An 18,216-nucleotide genomic window follows, 5' to 3' on the forward strand; every position below is an offset into this window, starting at 1 on the left:
AATTTGTTGCGAGCGCKGAATGTCTATCCATGCAGYKTAGAGATCAGCGACTACGTAATCAGCTGGTTAYTTTACGTCAAACTGCCGTATGTCGCAAAACAGCCAAAGAGCMCACACRTAGTTGGCAGCTACTATTCACTACAGTATATATMGTTTTATTTACTATTCAAGATAACTGCTACAATGGAAATCTTACGTCCATCATTGATCAACATAAGTGGAAGAGTATACAGAAGAAATACCATCAAAGAAGACCAGTATGAAGAGGGGGAAGAGGACGACTCCTACATGGGACCACCAGGTAGCTAGGTCCTCAGTGCTAGCCATTATACCTCAGTGGTGCTAGCTCCCTACAACCCCAGCTAACTTATAGCTATCTAGATAAGACAGATGCTACAATACTGTCAGTACTACCAGATAATTGACCTTATTCTACTGAGACTTAGCTAGTTATAGCTGACCAATTGACCACCGCAATGTGTTGTGGATGCTTGTCTCCTCTAAATGTAGCTGTCTCCTCTCCTATTTGTCCCTGCTGCACCTGTTATGGAACACCAACATGTTCTTGCCGATCTCAACATGCACTTTGTTGTTTTGATTAGCAGTGAACGTTTGACGAGAGAGTTCTGTGACAGCCACTCCATAGAACAGACTGACAAAGGTTTCAGCTGTGCCATTGATGTCCCAAGTGTTCTTTACAAGTGAGTTACAAACACCATGTAGGCTATGCACCCTTAATGGCACCTATTCGGTGCACTACTTTTGACCAGAGCCCTAAGGGAATAGGTGCCAGTTGGGAAGCACTTCATGAGTCGATGACGCATATGACTTTAAACTACGCACTTTTATGTTTACTACCCTTCATTACTCATCTCATATGTATATACTGTACTCTATACCATACTACTGCATCTTGCCATCTTTATGTAAATCATGTATCACTAGCCACTTTAAACTATGCCACTTTATGTTTACATACCCTACATTTACTCATCTCATATGTAATAACTGGTACTCTATATCATCTACTGCATCTTGCCATCTTTATGTAATACATGTATCACTAGCCATTTAAACTATGCACTTTATGTTTACATACCCTACATTACTCATCTCATAGTCTGTAATCTGTAATACTAGTAATGAGACTCGATACCATCTACTGCATCTTGCCTATGCCGTTCTGTACCATCACTCATTCATATATGTTTATGTCCATATTCTTTATCCTTTACACTTGTGTGTATAAGGTAGTAGTTGTGGAATTGTTTAGGTTTTAGATTACTCGTTGGTTATTACTGCATTGTCGGAACTAGAAGCACAAGCATTTCGCTACACTCGCATTAACATCTGCTAACCATGTGTAKGTGACAAATAAAATTTGATTTGATTTGAGGTGTTAGTCCATTTTAGGATCCGGGAGTAGATGACCCACACTCTCTCGTCTCTAACGTGTGAGCTCAACATTTCCGAACCGTCCCATTACAGATCAAAAATGTTGAATAAACCTAATTTGGACTTACTTTACCCGTTGTCCACAGGGAAGTGTTTTTAGCCCGACTTTCAGTACGCTGGTCTGTATATGGTTCTGTTGGTTTGAAGTTTCAATACTTCACGCGATTCGCATGCGACGTACACATTTAGCACAATATGTAAACAATGGCCAAGTGTAACCCAACCAGAGACCGAACGCTGCCGATTTTTAGTTTGCAGTAAGACGCAAGCACTTCCAGCTGATTGCGAGGAAACGTGGTTCAGTCGACAACGTTTGGGTACGCCTGGCTACCTGCCATGCATCAGAAGATTGAAAATACATACACACTTTGCCCGTGCTCATTTCACATACACTATATCTACAACAGTATGTGGACACCCCTTCAAATTAGAGGATTAGCCTATTTCAGCCACACTCGTTGTTGACAGGTGTATAAAATCGAGCACACAGCCATGCAATCTCCATAGACAAACATTGGCAGTAGAATGGCCTTCCTGAAGAGGTCAGTGACTTTCAACGTGTCACCGTCATAGGATGCCACCTTCTAACAAGTCAGTTTGTCAAATTTCTGACCTGCTAGAGCTTCCCCGGTCGACAGTAAGTGCTGTTATTGTGCCATGTAGTATAGCAGGAATACAAGCTGACAGAGTCATACACACCGACGCCCCGTAAAGTCTGGTTAATAATCCTTTCCTGTGTTTATCTCCACTTCCTACCGTCATGTTTAAATATCATTTTATTCAACATTCTGGCTTGTAGAAATTTCTTTAAGACTGAATATCCATGAGGTAACCATGGTAACGGTGTAATATTTTAGGCAAATTAGGTGTGTGTGTGTGTGTGTATATTTCATTATGGTCATTAGGTCTATGTGTACATCTTCAATGAAAATCAAGGATACGGTGTACTAACCAGAGAAGTGTGTGTTGTTGTTTTTAACAGATACATCATCGGGAGGAAAGGAGAGACACGTAGAAGACTAGAGGCAGACACAAAGACAGACATCAACATTCCWAAACAAGGAGTGGAAGGYCAGATCGGTGAGTGGYATTTTATTAGCGGAGAGACCAGTACCTCTGGTCCAGGGGCTTGAGCCTTTTTCAGCCTTCTTGAAGAAGGGTCAGGCTGCACGTAACRCCCTGGACCAGAGCTTGGAGACCAGCCCAAACCAGAGGTCTATAGTAAAGATACTGGTGCAACACTGTAGCCTCGTCCCATATTATGACTGTTTGTGCTGTCTCACCAACTCATATGGTCGGAATTACAAGWCATTTCATGTTTTTATTTGATTGAACCTTTATTTAACTAGGCAAGTGATWAACAATGACTATAGGAGTTCACTATGCAAGCACAAACAGATCTGGGACCAGTCTAGCAAAACTCTCCTTTCTCTACCTCTGGGGATTTCAGGGATTTTCTGTCAGCAGTCAAGTCATATTAATGAGTTTATTAATAAAAGTCAGCCAAGAACGTGGGTCCAGCAACCACGCTAAACTCAAGACTGAAGCGTTATCCAGGAACCTCTTCTCCTAAGGGCTAGAATCATGGGATATCAAAATAAAAGTCTCACATTTACAGTCACACAATAACRGTCTCACATTGTTCCAGTGATCACTGGCTCCCAGAAGGCCGCGGTGTCCTCTGCCGTGACTCGTGTCGAGCTCCTGGTGCAGAGCTTTCGCAAGAAGCAGCCGTTCACCCACTTCCTGTCGTTCGCTCTTAACCACCCTCAAGTTCAGGATGGATTCCTGAGGTTTAAAGAGGAGGTGTTGGAGCAGTGTTCTCAGGTAAGGAAGTGTGTGTGCGTGCGTGCGTGCGTGCGTGCGTGCGTGGCGGATGGGAGGGATGACAATCTGTAAAATCGTGCATAATATTCTCCAACTCCAGTTTGAGATTTGACTATATTCCATTCATGTTTATATTGACTGAATAGCTATCAGAGATCTTAGGTCCCTGTTTTAGTTTCTATGGTTGTCTGGTTCTGGGTTAAATTGTGCAGATCTAGGATCAGCTTCCTCTTCCCCCAATACTAATCTCAACTAGAGGTCGACCGATTAGTCGGAATGGCTGATTAATTAGGGCCGATTTCAAGTTTTCATAACAATCGGAAATCGTTTTTTTTGGACACCGATTTGGGCCGATTTAAAAATATATATATATATTTTTTTTACTCCTTTATTTAACTAGGCAAGTCAGTTAAGAACACATTCTTATTTTCAATGACGGCCTAGGAACGGTGGGTTAACTGCCTTGTTCAGGGGCAGAACGACAAGTTTTTACCTTGTCAGATCAGGGATTCAATCTTGTAACCTTCCGGTTAACTAGTCCAACGCTCTAACCACCTGCCTCACGAGGAGCCCGCCTGTTACGCGAATATAGTAAGAAGCAAGGTAAGTTGCTAGCTAGCATTAAACTTATCTTATAAAATACAATCAATCAATCATAATCACTAATTAACTACACATGGTTTATGATATTACTAGTTTATCTGGCGTGTCCTGCGTTGCATATAATCGATGCGGTGCGCATTCGCAAAACAGGACTGTCGTTGCTACGTGTACCTAACCATAAACATCAATGCCTTTCTTAAAATCAATACAAAGTATATATTTTTAAACCTGCATATTTAGTTAATATTGCCTGCTAACATGAATTTCTTTTAACTAGGAAAATTGTGTCACTTCTCTTGCAACAGAGTCAGGGTATTGCAGCAGTTTGGGCCGCCTGGCTCGTTGCGAACTGTGTGAAGACTATTTCTTCCTAACAAGACAGCCACTTCGCAAACGGGGGATGATTTAACAAAACCCCATTTGCGAAAAAGCACAATCGTTGCACGACTGTCCCTAACCATAAACATAATGCCTTTCTTAAAATCAATACACAGAAGTATATATTTTTTAAACCTGCATATTTAGCTAAAGAAATCCAGGTTAGCAGGCAATATAACCAGGTGAATTGTGTCACTTCTCTTGCGTTCATTACATGCAGTCAGGGTATATGCACAGTTTGGGCCGCCTGGCTCGTTGCGAACTAATTTGCCAGAATTCGTAATATGACATAACATTGAAGGTTGTGCAATGTAACAGGAATATTTAGACTTATGGATCCCCCGTTAGATAAAATACGGAACGGTTCCGTATTTCACTGAAAGAATAAACGTTTGTTTTCGAGATGATCGTTTCTGGAATCGACCATATTAATGACTAAGGCTCGTATTTCTGTGTGTTATTATGTTATAATTAAGTCTATGATTTGATAGAGCAGTCTGACTGAGCGGTGGTAGGCAGCAGCAGGCTCGTAAGCTTCAGGCATTGCGCTGTTTATGACTTCAAGCCTATCAACTCCCGAGATTAGGCTGGTGTAACCGATGTGAATGGCTAGCTAGTTAGCGGGGTACGCGCTAATAGCGTTTCAAACATCACTCGCTCTGAGACTTGGAGTAGTTGTTCCCCTTGCTCTGCAGGGCCGCGGCTTTTGTGGAGCGATGGGTAACGCTGCTTCGAGGGTGGCTGTTGTCGATGTGTTCCTGGTTCGAGCCCAGGTAGGAGCGAGGAGGGGACGGAAGCTATACTGTTACCCTGGCAATACTAAGTGCCTATAAGAACATAATAGTCAAAGATATATGAAATACAATCGTATTAGAGAGAAATAGTCCGATAATTCCTATAATAACTACAACCTAAAACTTCTTACCTGGGAATATTGAAGACTCATGTTAAAGAGGACCACCAGCTTTCAGATGTTCTCATGTTCTGAACAAGGGACTTAAACGTTAGCTTTTTTACATGGCACATATTGCACTTTTACTTTCTTCTCCAACACTGTTGTTTTGGCATTAGTTAACCCAAATTGAGCATGTTTCATTATTTAAGGAGACTAAATAAGTTTTTTATTTATGTATTATATTAAGTTAAAATAAGTGTTCATTCAGTATTGTTGTAATTGTCATTATTACAAATAAATAAATAAATCGTCCCGATTAATCGGTATCGGCTTTTTTTTGGACCTCCAATAATCGGTATCGGTGTTGAAAAATCATAATCGGTCGACCTCTAATCTGTGGGGGAAATGCAAAACGGACCTAAGATCAGTGTCTAGGGGCAACTTCACCTAACGCGTTTCTCTGTGCAGTCAGTTCATCTCAGGTCTCCTCTCTTGTTAAGGACACGGAGTAGAGGGAAGCATCTTCCAGAACCTGCTAAGTCCATCTGACAGTCGGCACCTGGCTCTGCTGAACGACCTGGAAGTGACCCAAGCATGTAAACAACTCCAGCACTGTCAGGACTTTATAAGTAGGTATGACTGACTGACAACTGGGTCATGTTATTAGGAATCAAACGGATGAAAACAGACTGAAATAGGGAGGGACTATCCCTATCTAGATTGTAAAAAAATTGGAGTTGGAGCCAGGGACACATGTTTGTTATGTCATGTAACACACATTGTTATGTCAAGTAGCACATTATGTCATGTTATGTAACACACATTATGTTATATCATGTTATGTCAAGTAACACATTATGTTATGTCATGTAACTCATGTTATGTCATGTAACACATTATGTTATGTTATGTAACACACATGTTATGTCATGTAACACATGTCATGTTATGTTATGTCAAGTAACACATTATGTTATGTCATGTCATGTAACACACATTATGTCATTTAACACATGTTTATGTTATGTCATGTAACACATTTGTTCTGTAACACATTTTATGTCATGTAACACTTATGTCATGAACACGTCATGTCATGTACACACGTTATGTCATGTAACACACATTGTTATGTCATGTAACACATTATGTCATGTAACACTTCATGTCATGTATCACACGTTATGTCTGTAACACACATTGTTTATGTCATGTAACACATTGTTACGTCATGTAACACACATTATGTCATGTTCATGTAACACACATTATGCTATGTCATGTACACATGTCATGCTATGTCATGTAAACACACATTATGTCATGTCAAGTAACACATTGTCTTGTTATGTCAAGTACACAGTGTTGTCATGTACACACGTTATGTGCATGTTAAGCCGACAGCAGTTTATGTTATGTCACGTAACACATTATGTTATGTCATGTAACACACATTATGTCATGTCAAGTAACACATTATGTCATGTAACACACATTATGTTTCAGGACCATCACAGAAGGGAAGCCCCTCCCGTTGGAGGTGACAGGGATTGAGTACATGAACGATGACCCAGCCATGGTGGATGTCCTGTATGCCAAGGTCCAAGTCAAAGATGGTTCGGACAAGTAAGAGTCTGGTTGCTTCTCTTGAGGGTTGGATACTCTCATGTCTCTTTCTTTAACCACAGTTTGTACCACAGTGACTCTGGCTCCTTKAAAAGCACTATATACAGTGCCTTAGGGAAAAGTATTCAGTATTCAGACCCCTTGACACAGCCTTATTCTAAAAATGGATTAAATACAACAAAAAACCTCTGTAATCTACACACAATATCCCATAATGACAAAGGGAAAACAGTTTTTTAAAATGATTTGCAAATGTATTTAAAAAAAAAACTGATACGTTATTTACATAAGTATTCAGATCCTTTGCTATGAGACTCGAAATTGAGCTCAGGTGCATCCTGTTTCCATTGATCATCCTTGATATGTTTCTAAACCTTGATTGAAGTTCACCTGTGGTAAATTCAATTGATTGGACATGATTTGGAAAGGCACACAGCTGTCTATATAAGGTCCTACAGTTGTCAGTGCATAACAGAATGTCCTTGAGTGGCCCAGCCAGAGGCCGGACTTGAACCCGATCGGTTGATCTCTGGAGGGACCTGAAAATAGCTGTGCAGCGACACTCCCCATCCAACCTGACAGAACTTGAGAGGATCTGCAGAGAACAATGGGAGAAACTCCCCAAATACAGGTGTGCCAAGCTTGTAGCGTCATTCCCAAGAAGACTTGAAGCTGTAATCGCTGCCAAAGGTGCTTCAACAAAGTACTGAGTAAAGGGTCTGTGTACTTATGTAAATGTGGTATTTCAGTTTTACGTTTTTAATACATTTGCAAACAGCAAAAACAGGTTTTTAGAAATATGTCATTATGGGGTATTGTGTGTAGATTGTTGAAGGGGGGGGGAAACAATTTAGTCAATTTTAGAATAAGTCTGCAACGTCACAAAATGTGGAAAAAGTCAAGGGGTATGAGTACTTAACGAAAGCACTGTAAATACCATGTAGTATTATTAGTATTTTTACAGTTTACTTTTTTAATGACAGATTGAGTGACAATTAGTACATTTAAAATGATGTTCATCGTTAGGATGTCAACCGTGTGAGAGGGTTGCTCCCTGGTAACAACAACTAACTCTTGTGTTGACCCTCTGTGTTGACCCTCTGTGTTGACCCTCTGTGTTGACCCTCTGTGTTGACCCTCTGTGTTGACCCTCTGTGTTGACCCTCTGTGTTGACTGTCTGCTGTGTTGACCCTCTGTGTTGACCCTCTGTGTTGACCCTCTGTGTTGACCCTCTGTGTTGACCCTCTGTGTTGACTGTCTGCTGTGCAGGCTGCAGGCCATTGTGGAGCGGCTGGTGGACCACTTTGTTTCCTCAGGGCTGATGGTCAGAGAATGGGACAGAGTGAAACTGCACGGCACAGTGATGAACACTCTGTTCAGGAAGGCTGCTTCAGGTAGGATGAAGAAAGTGGTTTTGTCTATGGCCGTCACTGATGTGTGTTTAGGTATGTGTATTGGAGCTTCATCTTGAAAACAAGGACACTTACTAGAGTACAAACGCAAACACACACATATACACGTACTTGAAATGAAAATGCTAAATAAGTGTCACTGTTCTCTCAAAGCAGGCTTTYCACTGTCTAAAACTGACYCAGAGTATCCTCCTGATAATGTGAGCCTGTTTCCCTCGTTCTCCTCCCACTCAGAAAGATGGACATTAAGTCAGACTCACTGGAACATGAGTCAGTCAGCATAAAGATGGACATTAAGTCAGAGTCACTGGACACGGAGTCAGTCAGCATAAAGATGGACATTAAGTCAGAGTCACTGGACACGGAGTCAGTCAGCATAAAGATGGACATTAAGTCAGACTCACTGGACACGGAGTCAGTCAGCAATAAGATGGACATTAAGTCAGACTCCTGGACACGGAGTCAGTCAGCATAAAGATGGACATTAAGTCAGACTCACTGGACACGGAGTCAGTCAGCATAAAGATGGACATTAAGGCAGTCACTGGACACGGAGTCAGTCAGCATAAAGATGGACATTAAGTCAGAGTCACTGGACACAGGAGTCAGTCAGCATAAAGATGGCCATTAAGTCAGAGTCATGGACACGGAGTCAGTCAGCATAAAGATGGACATTAAGTCAGAGTCACTGGACACGGAGTCAGTCAGCATAAAGATGGACATTAGTCAGAGTCACTGGACACGGAGTCAGTCAGCATAAAGATGGACATTAAGTCGAAGTCACTGGACACGGAGTCAGTCAGCATAAAGATGGACATTAAGTCAGAGTCACTGGACACGGAGTCAGTCAGCATAAAGATGGACATTAAGTCAGAGTCACTGGACACGGAGTCAGTCAGCATAAAGATGGACATTAAGTCAGAGTCACTGGACACGGAGTCAGTCAGCATAAAGATGGACATTAAGTCAGAGTCATGGACACGAGTCAGTCAGATAAAGATGGACATTAAGTCAGAGTCACTGGACACGGAGTCAGTCAGCATAAAGATGGACATTAAGTCAGAGTCACTGGACACGGAGTCAGTCAGCATAAAGATGGACATTAAGTCAGAGTCACTGGACACGGAGTCAGTCAGCATAAAGATGGACATTAAGTCAGTCACTGGACACGGAGTCATGGCATAATCACATTAGTGAAACAAACTGACACCTGAACACACACCCCATGTCAACAACATGGATGTACAATACAACAATAACAACCCCTAATATATTTTTTTTTTTTTTATGTATTTTATTTAAACTTTATTTAACTAGGAAAGTCAGTTACAAACAAATTATTATTTACAATGACGGCCTACAAAAGGCCTTCTGCGAGGCGAGGGCTAGGATAAAAAATATATTAATAAAAAATAAATAAAAATATATATATATAAAAATGTTTTAAAAATACATTTTATTTGTGTCAGCAACACATAACAACAACATGGCAGCAGCACAACATGGTATAACATTATTGGGCACAGACAGCACAAAGGGCAAGAGGGTAGAGACAACAATATATCACGCAAAGCAGCCACAACTGTCAGTAAGTGTCCATGATTGAGTCTTTGAATGAAGAGATAAAACTGTCCAGTTTGAGTGTTTGTTGCAGCTCGTTGCAGTGAACTGAAAAGAGGAGCGACCCAGTCCCTGTTCCTGAAGTAGTAAACAGAGTTTTAGTGCTTAGTTTTAGTGCTCTTGGACAGACCCTCCCTTTGTCCTGTGCTCTTGGACAGGCTCCTCCTTTGTCCTGTGCTCTTGGACAGGCCCTCCCTTTGTCCTGTGCTCTTGGACAGGCCCTCCCTTTGTCCTGTGCTCTTGGACAGGCCTCCTTTGTCCTGTGCTCTTGGACAGACCCTCCCTTTGTCCTGTGCTCTTGGACAGACCCTCCCTTTTCCCTGTGCTCTTGGACAGACCCTCCTTTGTCCTGTGCTCTTGGACAGACCCTCCTTTGTCCTGTGCTCTGGACGACCCTCCTTTGTCCTGTGCTCTTGGACAGACCCTCCCTTTGTCCTGTGCTCTTGGACAGACCCTCCCTTTGGCCTGTGCTCTTGACAGACCCCCTCCCTTTCTGTGCTCTTGGACAGACCCTCCTTTGTCCTGTGCTTTGGACAGACCCCTCCCTTTGTCCTGTGCTCTTGGACACTCAGCTGCCCAGCCCAGTGTTGTTGGCCAGTCTCTCAGCTGCCCAGCCTGTGTAAACTCATGCATGAAAGAACTAGGGCTGGACTTGATCCACAGCCAACTGAATGAAACCCCTTGTCACTGCTGTTGGAAAACACTCTGTCTGTTGCACACAAACAGAGTTGTGGCCAAAGAGGGAGCGAGAGGGAGCGGAGAGGGAGGGAGCGAGAGGGAGGGAGAGAGAGGGAGCGAGAGAGAGGGAGCGAGAGAGAGGGAGCGAGAGAGAGGGAGCGAGAGAGAGGGAGCGAGAGAGAGGGAGCGAGAGAGAGGGAGGGAGAGAGAGGGAGCGAGAGAGAGAGGAGCGAGAGAGGGAGCGAGAGAGAGAGAGAGGGAGGGAGAGAGGGAGCGAGAGAGAGAGAGAGGGAGGGAGGGAGGAGGGAAGGTTACTGTTGGTTCTGCACTTGTTGTTGACTAGTAGAATTGCTCAGAATGCAGTGTTTTAGTTACGTCACTGCTGCATACCAGATGAATGGTCAGCATTATGTTGTTAGAATCACAGCTATTACATAAAATACAGGGACATTGACAAATCAGGCTGGTGGTGGTAAGGCTGTCATTTGTTTAGTGTTTTTCAGAGAGAGAGAGAGAGAGTCATTTAGGATCTTATCTCCCAGTACAGTTCATAGAGATATCCACCTGGTTTGAACAGTGTTGTAATAAACGGTGGGGTTGACGGTGAACTCCACTAAACTCGTTAACCCACATTTGAGATTTTATAAATAGGGTTGTCCACCTAATACACTAGATGTGTGTTTTGTTCATTAGGGTCAAAGGGCTTTTTTCCAAAGTTCACCTTTTTGTTAACCAAATCTGTATTTTGGATGTAAATGTCGTGTTCTAAGGGTCCAGACACCGTTTTTTACTTGGTTGTGAGAAATATACCCCACCAGCGATAGACTTCCTCATGCTCGTTGTGAGAAATATCCCCAGCGATAGACTTCCTCATGCTCGTTGTGAGAAATATACCCACCAGCGATAGACTTCCTCATGCTCGTTGTGAGAAATATACCCCACCAGCGATAGACTTCCTCATGCTCGTTGTGAGAAATATACCCACCAGCGATAGACTTCCTCATGCTCGTTGTGAGAAATATACCCCACCAGCGATAGACTTCCTCATGCTCGTTGTGAGAAATATACCCCCCAGCGATAGACTTCCTCATGCTCGTTGTGAGAAATATACCCACCAGCGTAGACTTCCTCATGCTGTTGTGAGAAATATACCCCACGCGATAGACTTCTCATGCTCGTTGTGGAGAAATATACCCCACCAGCGATAGACTTCCTCATGCTCGTTGTGAGAAATATCCCACCAGCGATAGACTTCCTCATGCTCGTTGTGAAAATATACCACAGCGATAGACTTCCTCATGCTCGTTGTGAGAAATATACCCCACCGGCGATAGATTCCTATGCTCGTTGTGAAAAATATACCCCCCAGCGATAGACTTCTCATGCCGTTGTGAGAAATATACCCACCGCGATAGACTTCCTCATGCTCGTTGGAGAAATATACCACAGCGATAGACTTCCTCATGCTCGTTGTGCAGTTGCAGAGGCAAGATAAAACATAAAAGGCTCAAAAACACCAATATTTATTTTGGAAACCACAACGTTCTCAGTATCAGGTTTACCGCGGTGTCAGGGTTTACCCACAGTGCTCAGGGTTTACCCGCGTGCTCAGGGTGTACCACGGTGCTCAGGGTGTACCCACGGTGTCAGGTGTACCCCGGTGCTCAGGGTTTACCCACGGTGCTCAGGGTTTACCTGCCGTGTCAGGGTTTACCCACGGTGCTCAGGGTTTACCTGCGTGCTCAGGGTTTACCCGGGTGCTCAGGGTTTACCCGCAGTGTAGGGTTTACCCGCGGTGCTCAGGGTTTACCCACGGTGCTCGGGTTTACCGCCGTGCTCAGGGTTTACCCACCGTGCTCAGGGTTTACCCGCATGCTCAGGGTTTACCCACGGTGCTCAGGGTTTACCCAGGTGCTCAGGTTTACCTATCTTTTGTTGTGTGTTTTTCAGCCGAAGCACAGGAGGAAGGCAGAACATGAAGGAGCGGGAGGCCTTCGATGCCAGGAACATATTAAAGGTCAGAGGTCAAACACACCAAACAAATAAACATCCTGGTGGTACCTTTTACCTGAGTCTGTCTGTTCAACAATACAACCTTAGGTCTGTCTCATAGGAGATCATTTCTCTCCTATATTGAGCAATAATATGTTTTTGTCGGTTTTCTTTATTCTTGACTATTACGCCATCATATTTCGGGTGGAACGACTATTCACAGAAGCAATAGGAACATTCCAGGAAAACAAAGCCTTCCAGGGCTTACATAATGCAGTAAGATTTAGCAGACTCACTCACTCAGGGAGATTTATTTAGCAGCACTCATTCAGTCAGTAGGATGGTAGACAGTTTGTTAGTCAGTAAGATGGTAGAATTCTTCAGTCAGTAAGATGGTAGACAGTTCATTCAGTCAGTAGATGGTAGACAGTTCATTCAGTCAGTGAGATGGTAGACAGTTATTCAGTCAGTGAGATGGTAGACAGTTCATTCAGTCGTGAGATGGTGACGTTCCAGTCGTAAGATGGTAGACAGTTCAGTCAGTAAGATGGTAGACAGTTCGTTCAGTCAGTAAGATGGTAGACAGTTCATTCAGTCAGTGAGATGGTAGACAGTTCGTTCAGTCAGTGAGATGGTAGACAGTTCATTCAGTCAGTAAGATGGTAGACGGTTCATTCAGTCAGTGAGATGGTAGACAGTTCTTCAGTCAGTGAGATGGTAGACAGTTCATTCAGTCAGTGAGATGGTAGACTTTGTTCAGTCAGTAAGATGGTAGACAGTTCAGTCAGTAAGATGGTAGACAGTTCATTCAGTCAGTGAGATGGTAGACAGTTCATTCAGTCAGTGAGATGGTAGACAGTTCATTCAGTCAGTAAGTGGTAGACAGTTTGTTCAGTCAGTAAGATGGTAGACGGTTCATTCAGTCAGTAAGATGGTAGACAGTTCATTCAGTCAGTGAGATGGTAGACAGTTCATTCAGTCAGTGAGATGGTAGCAGTTTGTTCAGTCAGTAAGATGGTAGACAGTTGTTCAGTCAGTAGATGGTAGACAGTTCATTCAGTCAGTGAGATGGTAGACAGTTCATTCAGTCAGTGAGATGGTAGACAGTTTGTTCAGTCAGTAAGATGGTAGACAGTTTGTTCAGTCAGTAAGATGGTAGACGGTTCATTCAGTCAGTAAGATGGTAGACAGTTTGTTCATCAGTAAGATGGTAGACTGTTTGTTCAGTCAGTAAGATGGTAGAGGGTTCATTCAGTCAGTAAGATGTAGACAGTTCATTGTCAGTAAGATGGTAGACAGTTTCAGTCAGTAAGATGGTAGACAGTTCGTTCAGTCAGTAAGATGGTAGACAGTTCATTCAGTCAGTGAGATGGTAGACAGTTCATTCAGTCAGTGAGATGGTAGACAGTTTATCAGTCAGTGAGATGGTAGACAGTTCATTCAGTCAGTGAGATGGTAGACAGTTCATTCAGTCAGTGAGATGGTAGACAGTTCATTCAGTCAGTGAGATGGTAGACAGTTCATTCAGTCAGTGAGATGGTAGACAGTTCATTCAGTCAAGATGGTAGACAGTTTAGTCAGTGAGATGGTAGACAGTTCATTCAGTCAGTGAGATGGTGACAGTCATTCAGTCAGTGAGGGTAGACAGTTCATTCGTCAGTGAGATGGTAGACAGTTCATTCAGTCAGTGAGTAGTAGACAGTTCATTCAGTCAGTAAGATGGTAGACAGTTCATTCAGTCAGTAAGATGGTAGACAGTTCATTCAGTCAGTAAGATGGTAGACAGTTCATTCAGTCAGTAAGATGGTAGACAGTTCATTCAGTAGTCAGTAAGATGGTAGACAGTCAGATAGGTGATGCAACTACTCTGGCTCTGTTTCATGGGATTAGCTGCCTCTGGTGGTAAAATGTAAGAACTACAATAGTATATTCCTGGTGCGGTCTGTCTGAATAGAGTAGTGCTGGTAGTGCTCTAGTCCTGGGCCCAGTTTTTTCCAAAGGCTAAATCCAGAGAGATAGCTATCGGATAGGATTAAGTACATATAAATATTATGATCGAACAATGAATAATTCACTTGAATGGGAACCGTTCTGTTCATTTTGGGCTCCCGAGTGGCGCAGCGGTCTAAGGCACTGCATCTCAGTGCTAGAGGCGTCACTACAGACACCCTGGTTCGATTCCAGGCTGTATCACAACCGGCCGTGATTGGGAGTCCCATAGGGAGGCGCACATTTGGCCCAGCGTCGTCCGGGTTTGGCCGGTGTAGGCCGTCATTGTAAATAAGAATTTCTTCTTAAAACTGACTTGCCAAATTAAATAAAGGGAAAAAATAAATAGATAATATTTGTTTTTGCCCTCGCGCTAAACACCTGATTCCACTAATCGGCTCATCATCAAACCTATTGGGTCCCCAGGACCATGACTAAGAGACACTGGAATAGAGTGTTGATTGGACCTGAAATATATTCCTGACAGACGACCCTAAAGTCCCAGCCAACCCAACACTCTGGGTKTGATCCCTCCAACCAACCATAACTGAAAAGATCAATGACATTTTATTAGTCTTTAAGAATTTAGAATGTTATGAGTGTTGTTAGAACTGGGAATCAGCCTCCATTTCCTCATTAGGTCCAATGATCAGTGTCTTCACAAAGTATTCAGACCCCTGGACTTTCTCCACATTTTGTTGTGTTACAGCCTGAATTTTAAAATAGATTAAATTGAGATTTTTTTTGTCACTGGCCTACACACAATAACCCAGAATGTCAAAGTGGAATTATGTTTTATTTTTTATTTTACAAATTCATTTGAAAGGAAACGCTGAAATGTCTTGAGTCAATAAGATTCAACCCCTTTGTTATGGCCAGTCTAAATAACTTCAGTTGAAAAAGTTGCTTAACAAGTCACATTAAAATAAGTTGCATGGATTCACTCTGTCTTCAATAATAGTGTTTAACATGATTTTGTAATGACTACCTAACCTCTGTACCCCACACATACACATACACACACATCTGTACGGTCCCTCAGTCAAGCAGTGGATTTCAAATACAGATTCAACCCCAAAGACCAGAGAGGTTTTCCAATGCCTCGCAAAGAAGGGCACCTATTGGTAGATGGGATAAAAGAAAAGCAGACATTAAATATCCCTTTGAGCATGGTGAAGTTATTAATTACACTTTGGATGGTGTAAGAACAAAAACCTAAAACACAAGGCCAAATCTACACAGGAGTTGCTTACCAAGACGACATTGAATGTTCCTGAGTGGCCAAGTTACAGTTGACTCTAAAATCGGCTTGAAAATCTATGGCAAGACATGAAAATGGCTGTCAAGCAATGATCAACAACCAACTTGACAGAGCTTGAAGACTTTTAAAAAGAATGTGCAAATATTGTACAACCCAGGTGTGTAAAAGCTCTTAGAGACTTACCCAGAAAGACTCACAGCTGTAATCGCTGGGTGATTCTAACATGTATTGACTTAGCGGTTTAAATACTAATGTAATTTAGATATTTATGTATTTCATTTTCAATACATTTGCAAACATTTCTAAAAGCATGTTTTCACTTTGACATTATGGGGTAATGACTCAGGCAGTTGAAATGATCTAATCAACATATAGTAGTGTGTTATTTTTTTTACAAATGTAATATCCAAGCGGGCTGTCATCTACCATAAAGTCCTGATTGGTGGAGTGCTGTAGAGATGGTTGTCCTTCTGGTAGGTTTTCATATCTCCACAGAGGAACTATAGAGCTCTGTCAAAGTGACCATGGGGTTCTTGGTAACCTCCCTGACCAAGGCCCTTCTCCCCTGATTGTTCAGTTTGGCCGGGCGGCCAGCTCTAGGAAGAGTCTTGGTGGTTCCACACTTCTTCCATTTAAGAATGATGGAGGCCACTGTGTTCTTGGGGACGTTCAATGCTGCAGAAATATTTTGGTACACTTTCCCAGATCTGTGCCTCGACACAACCCTGTCTTGGAACTCTACGGACAATTCCTTCAACCTCATGGCTTGCAGGAATTGTCGTAGAGTCCAGACAGGGTGAGCCCGTAGAGTTCCAAGACAGGGTTGTGTCGAGGCACAGATCTGGGAAAGTGTACCAAACATTTCTGCAGCAGTTTTTGCTCTGACATGCACTGTCAACTGTGGGATTTGGTACACTTTCCCAGATCTGTGCCTCGACACAACCCGTCTTGGAACTCTACGGACAATTCCTTCAACCTCATGGCTTGCAGGAATTGTCCGTAGAGCCCAAGACAGGTAGAGCCCCGTAGAGTCCAAGAAGGGTTGTGTCGAGGCACAGATCTGGGAAAGTGTACCAAAACATTTCTGCAGCAGTTTTTGCTCTGACATGCACTGTCAACTGTGGGATAGACAGGTGTGTGCCTTTCCAAATCATGTCCAATCAATTGAATTTACTACAGGTGGACTCCAATCAAGTTGTAGAAACGTCTCAAGGATGATCAATGGAAACAGGATGCACCTGAGCTCAATTTTGAGTCTCATAGCAAAGGGTCTGAAAACGTATGTAAAACTTTAAAAAAAAAAACAGTTTTAGCTGTCATTATTTATTTTTTAACCTTTATTTAACTAGGCAAGTCAGTTAAGAACAAATTCTTATTTTCAATGACGGCCTAGGAACAGTGGGTTAACTGCCTTCTTCAGGGGCAGAACGACAGATTTTTACCTTGTCAGCTCGGGGATTCGATCTTGCAACCTTTCGGTTACTAGTCCAACGCTCTAACCGCCCCTATGGGGTATTGTGTGTCGATTGAGGAGGAAATTGTTGTATTTAATCAGTTTCAGAATAAGGCTGTAACGTAACAAAATGTGGGAAAATTCAAGGGGTCTGAATACTTTCCGAAGGCAGTGTGTAGAGGATAAATCAGCATGGCAGCCTATAGAGGGCTTTCATACAGTCAATCAATCAAGTTTATTTTATATAGCCCTTCGTACATCAGCTAATATCTCGAAGTGCTGTACAGAAACCCAGCCTCAAACCCCAAACAGCAAGCAATGCAGGTGTAGAAGCACGTTAGAATTGAATTCACCTTGGGGGTCCTCCCAATGTTTAGATATGACAAACTGAGCCTTCAGCGCAGTAGCGTACACTATTCCCTATCTAGTGCACTACTTTTAACCAGAACCCTATGGGCCCTGGTCACTATAGAGTGCACTACTTTTAACCAGATCCCTATGGGCCCTGGTCACTATAGAGTGCACTACTTTTAACCAGATCCCTATAGGCCCTGGTCACTATATAGTGTACTACTTTTAACCAGAACCCTATGGGCCCTGGTCACTATATAGTGCCTACTTTTAACGCAGATCCCTATAGACCCTGGTCACTATATAGTGCACTACTTTTAACCAGATCCTATGGGCCTGGTCACTATATAGTGCACTACTTTTAACCAGAACCCTATGGGCCCTGGTCACTATTAGTGCACTACTTTTAACCAGATCCCTATGGGCCCTGGTCACTATATAGTGCACTACTTTTAACCAGAACCCTATGGCCCTGGTCACTATATAGTGCACTACTTTTACCAGATCCCTATGGGCCCTGGTCACTATATAGTGCACTACTTTTAACCAGAACCTATGGGCCCTGGTCACTATATAGTGCACTACTTTAACACAGATCTCTATAGACCCTGGTCACTATAAGTGCACTACTTTTAACCAGAACCCTATAGACGCTGGTCCGACGTATTATGTGCA

General features: G+C 42.8%; 1 protein-coding gene across 1 annotated transcript in view; it reads left to right on the forward strand.

The window, feature by feature from the left end:
- The first annotated feature begins 52 nt into the window (after positions 1-52).
- ascc1 (activating signal cointegrator 1 complex subunit 1) overlaps positions 53-18,216 on the forward strand; it is a 25,152-nt gene continuing 6,988 nt past the window's right edge. Inside the window, 9 exon segments of the mRNA XM_070440923.1 lie at positions 53-316; positions 623-701; positions 2,438-2,535; positions 3,104-3,292; positions 5,659-5,791; positions 6,665-6,784; positions 8,055-8,179; positions 9,774-9,789; positions 12,446-12,512. Of these exon segments, the coding sequence (XP_070297024.1) occupies positions 184-316; positions 623-701; positions 2,438-2,535; positions 3,104-3,292; positions 5,659-5,791; positions 6,665-6,784; positions 8,055-8,179; positions 9,774-9,789; positions 12,446-12,512 (960 nt within the window). The 5' untranslated portion in view covers positions 53-183.

The sequence above is a fragment of the Salvelinus sp. IW2-2015 genome, unplaced genomic scaffold (assembly GCF_002910315.2).
Source record: "Salvelinus sp. IW2-2015 unplaced genomic scaffold, ASM291031v2 Un_scaffold3180, whole genome shotgun sequence".
Classification (NCBI taxonomy): Eukaryota; Metazoa; Chordata; class Actinopteri; order Salmoniformes; family Salmonidae; genus Salvelinus; species Salvelinus sp. IW2-2015.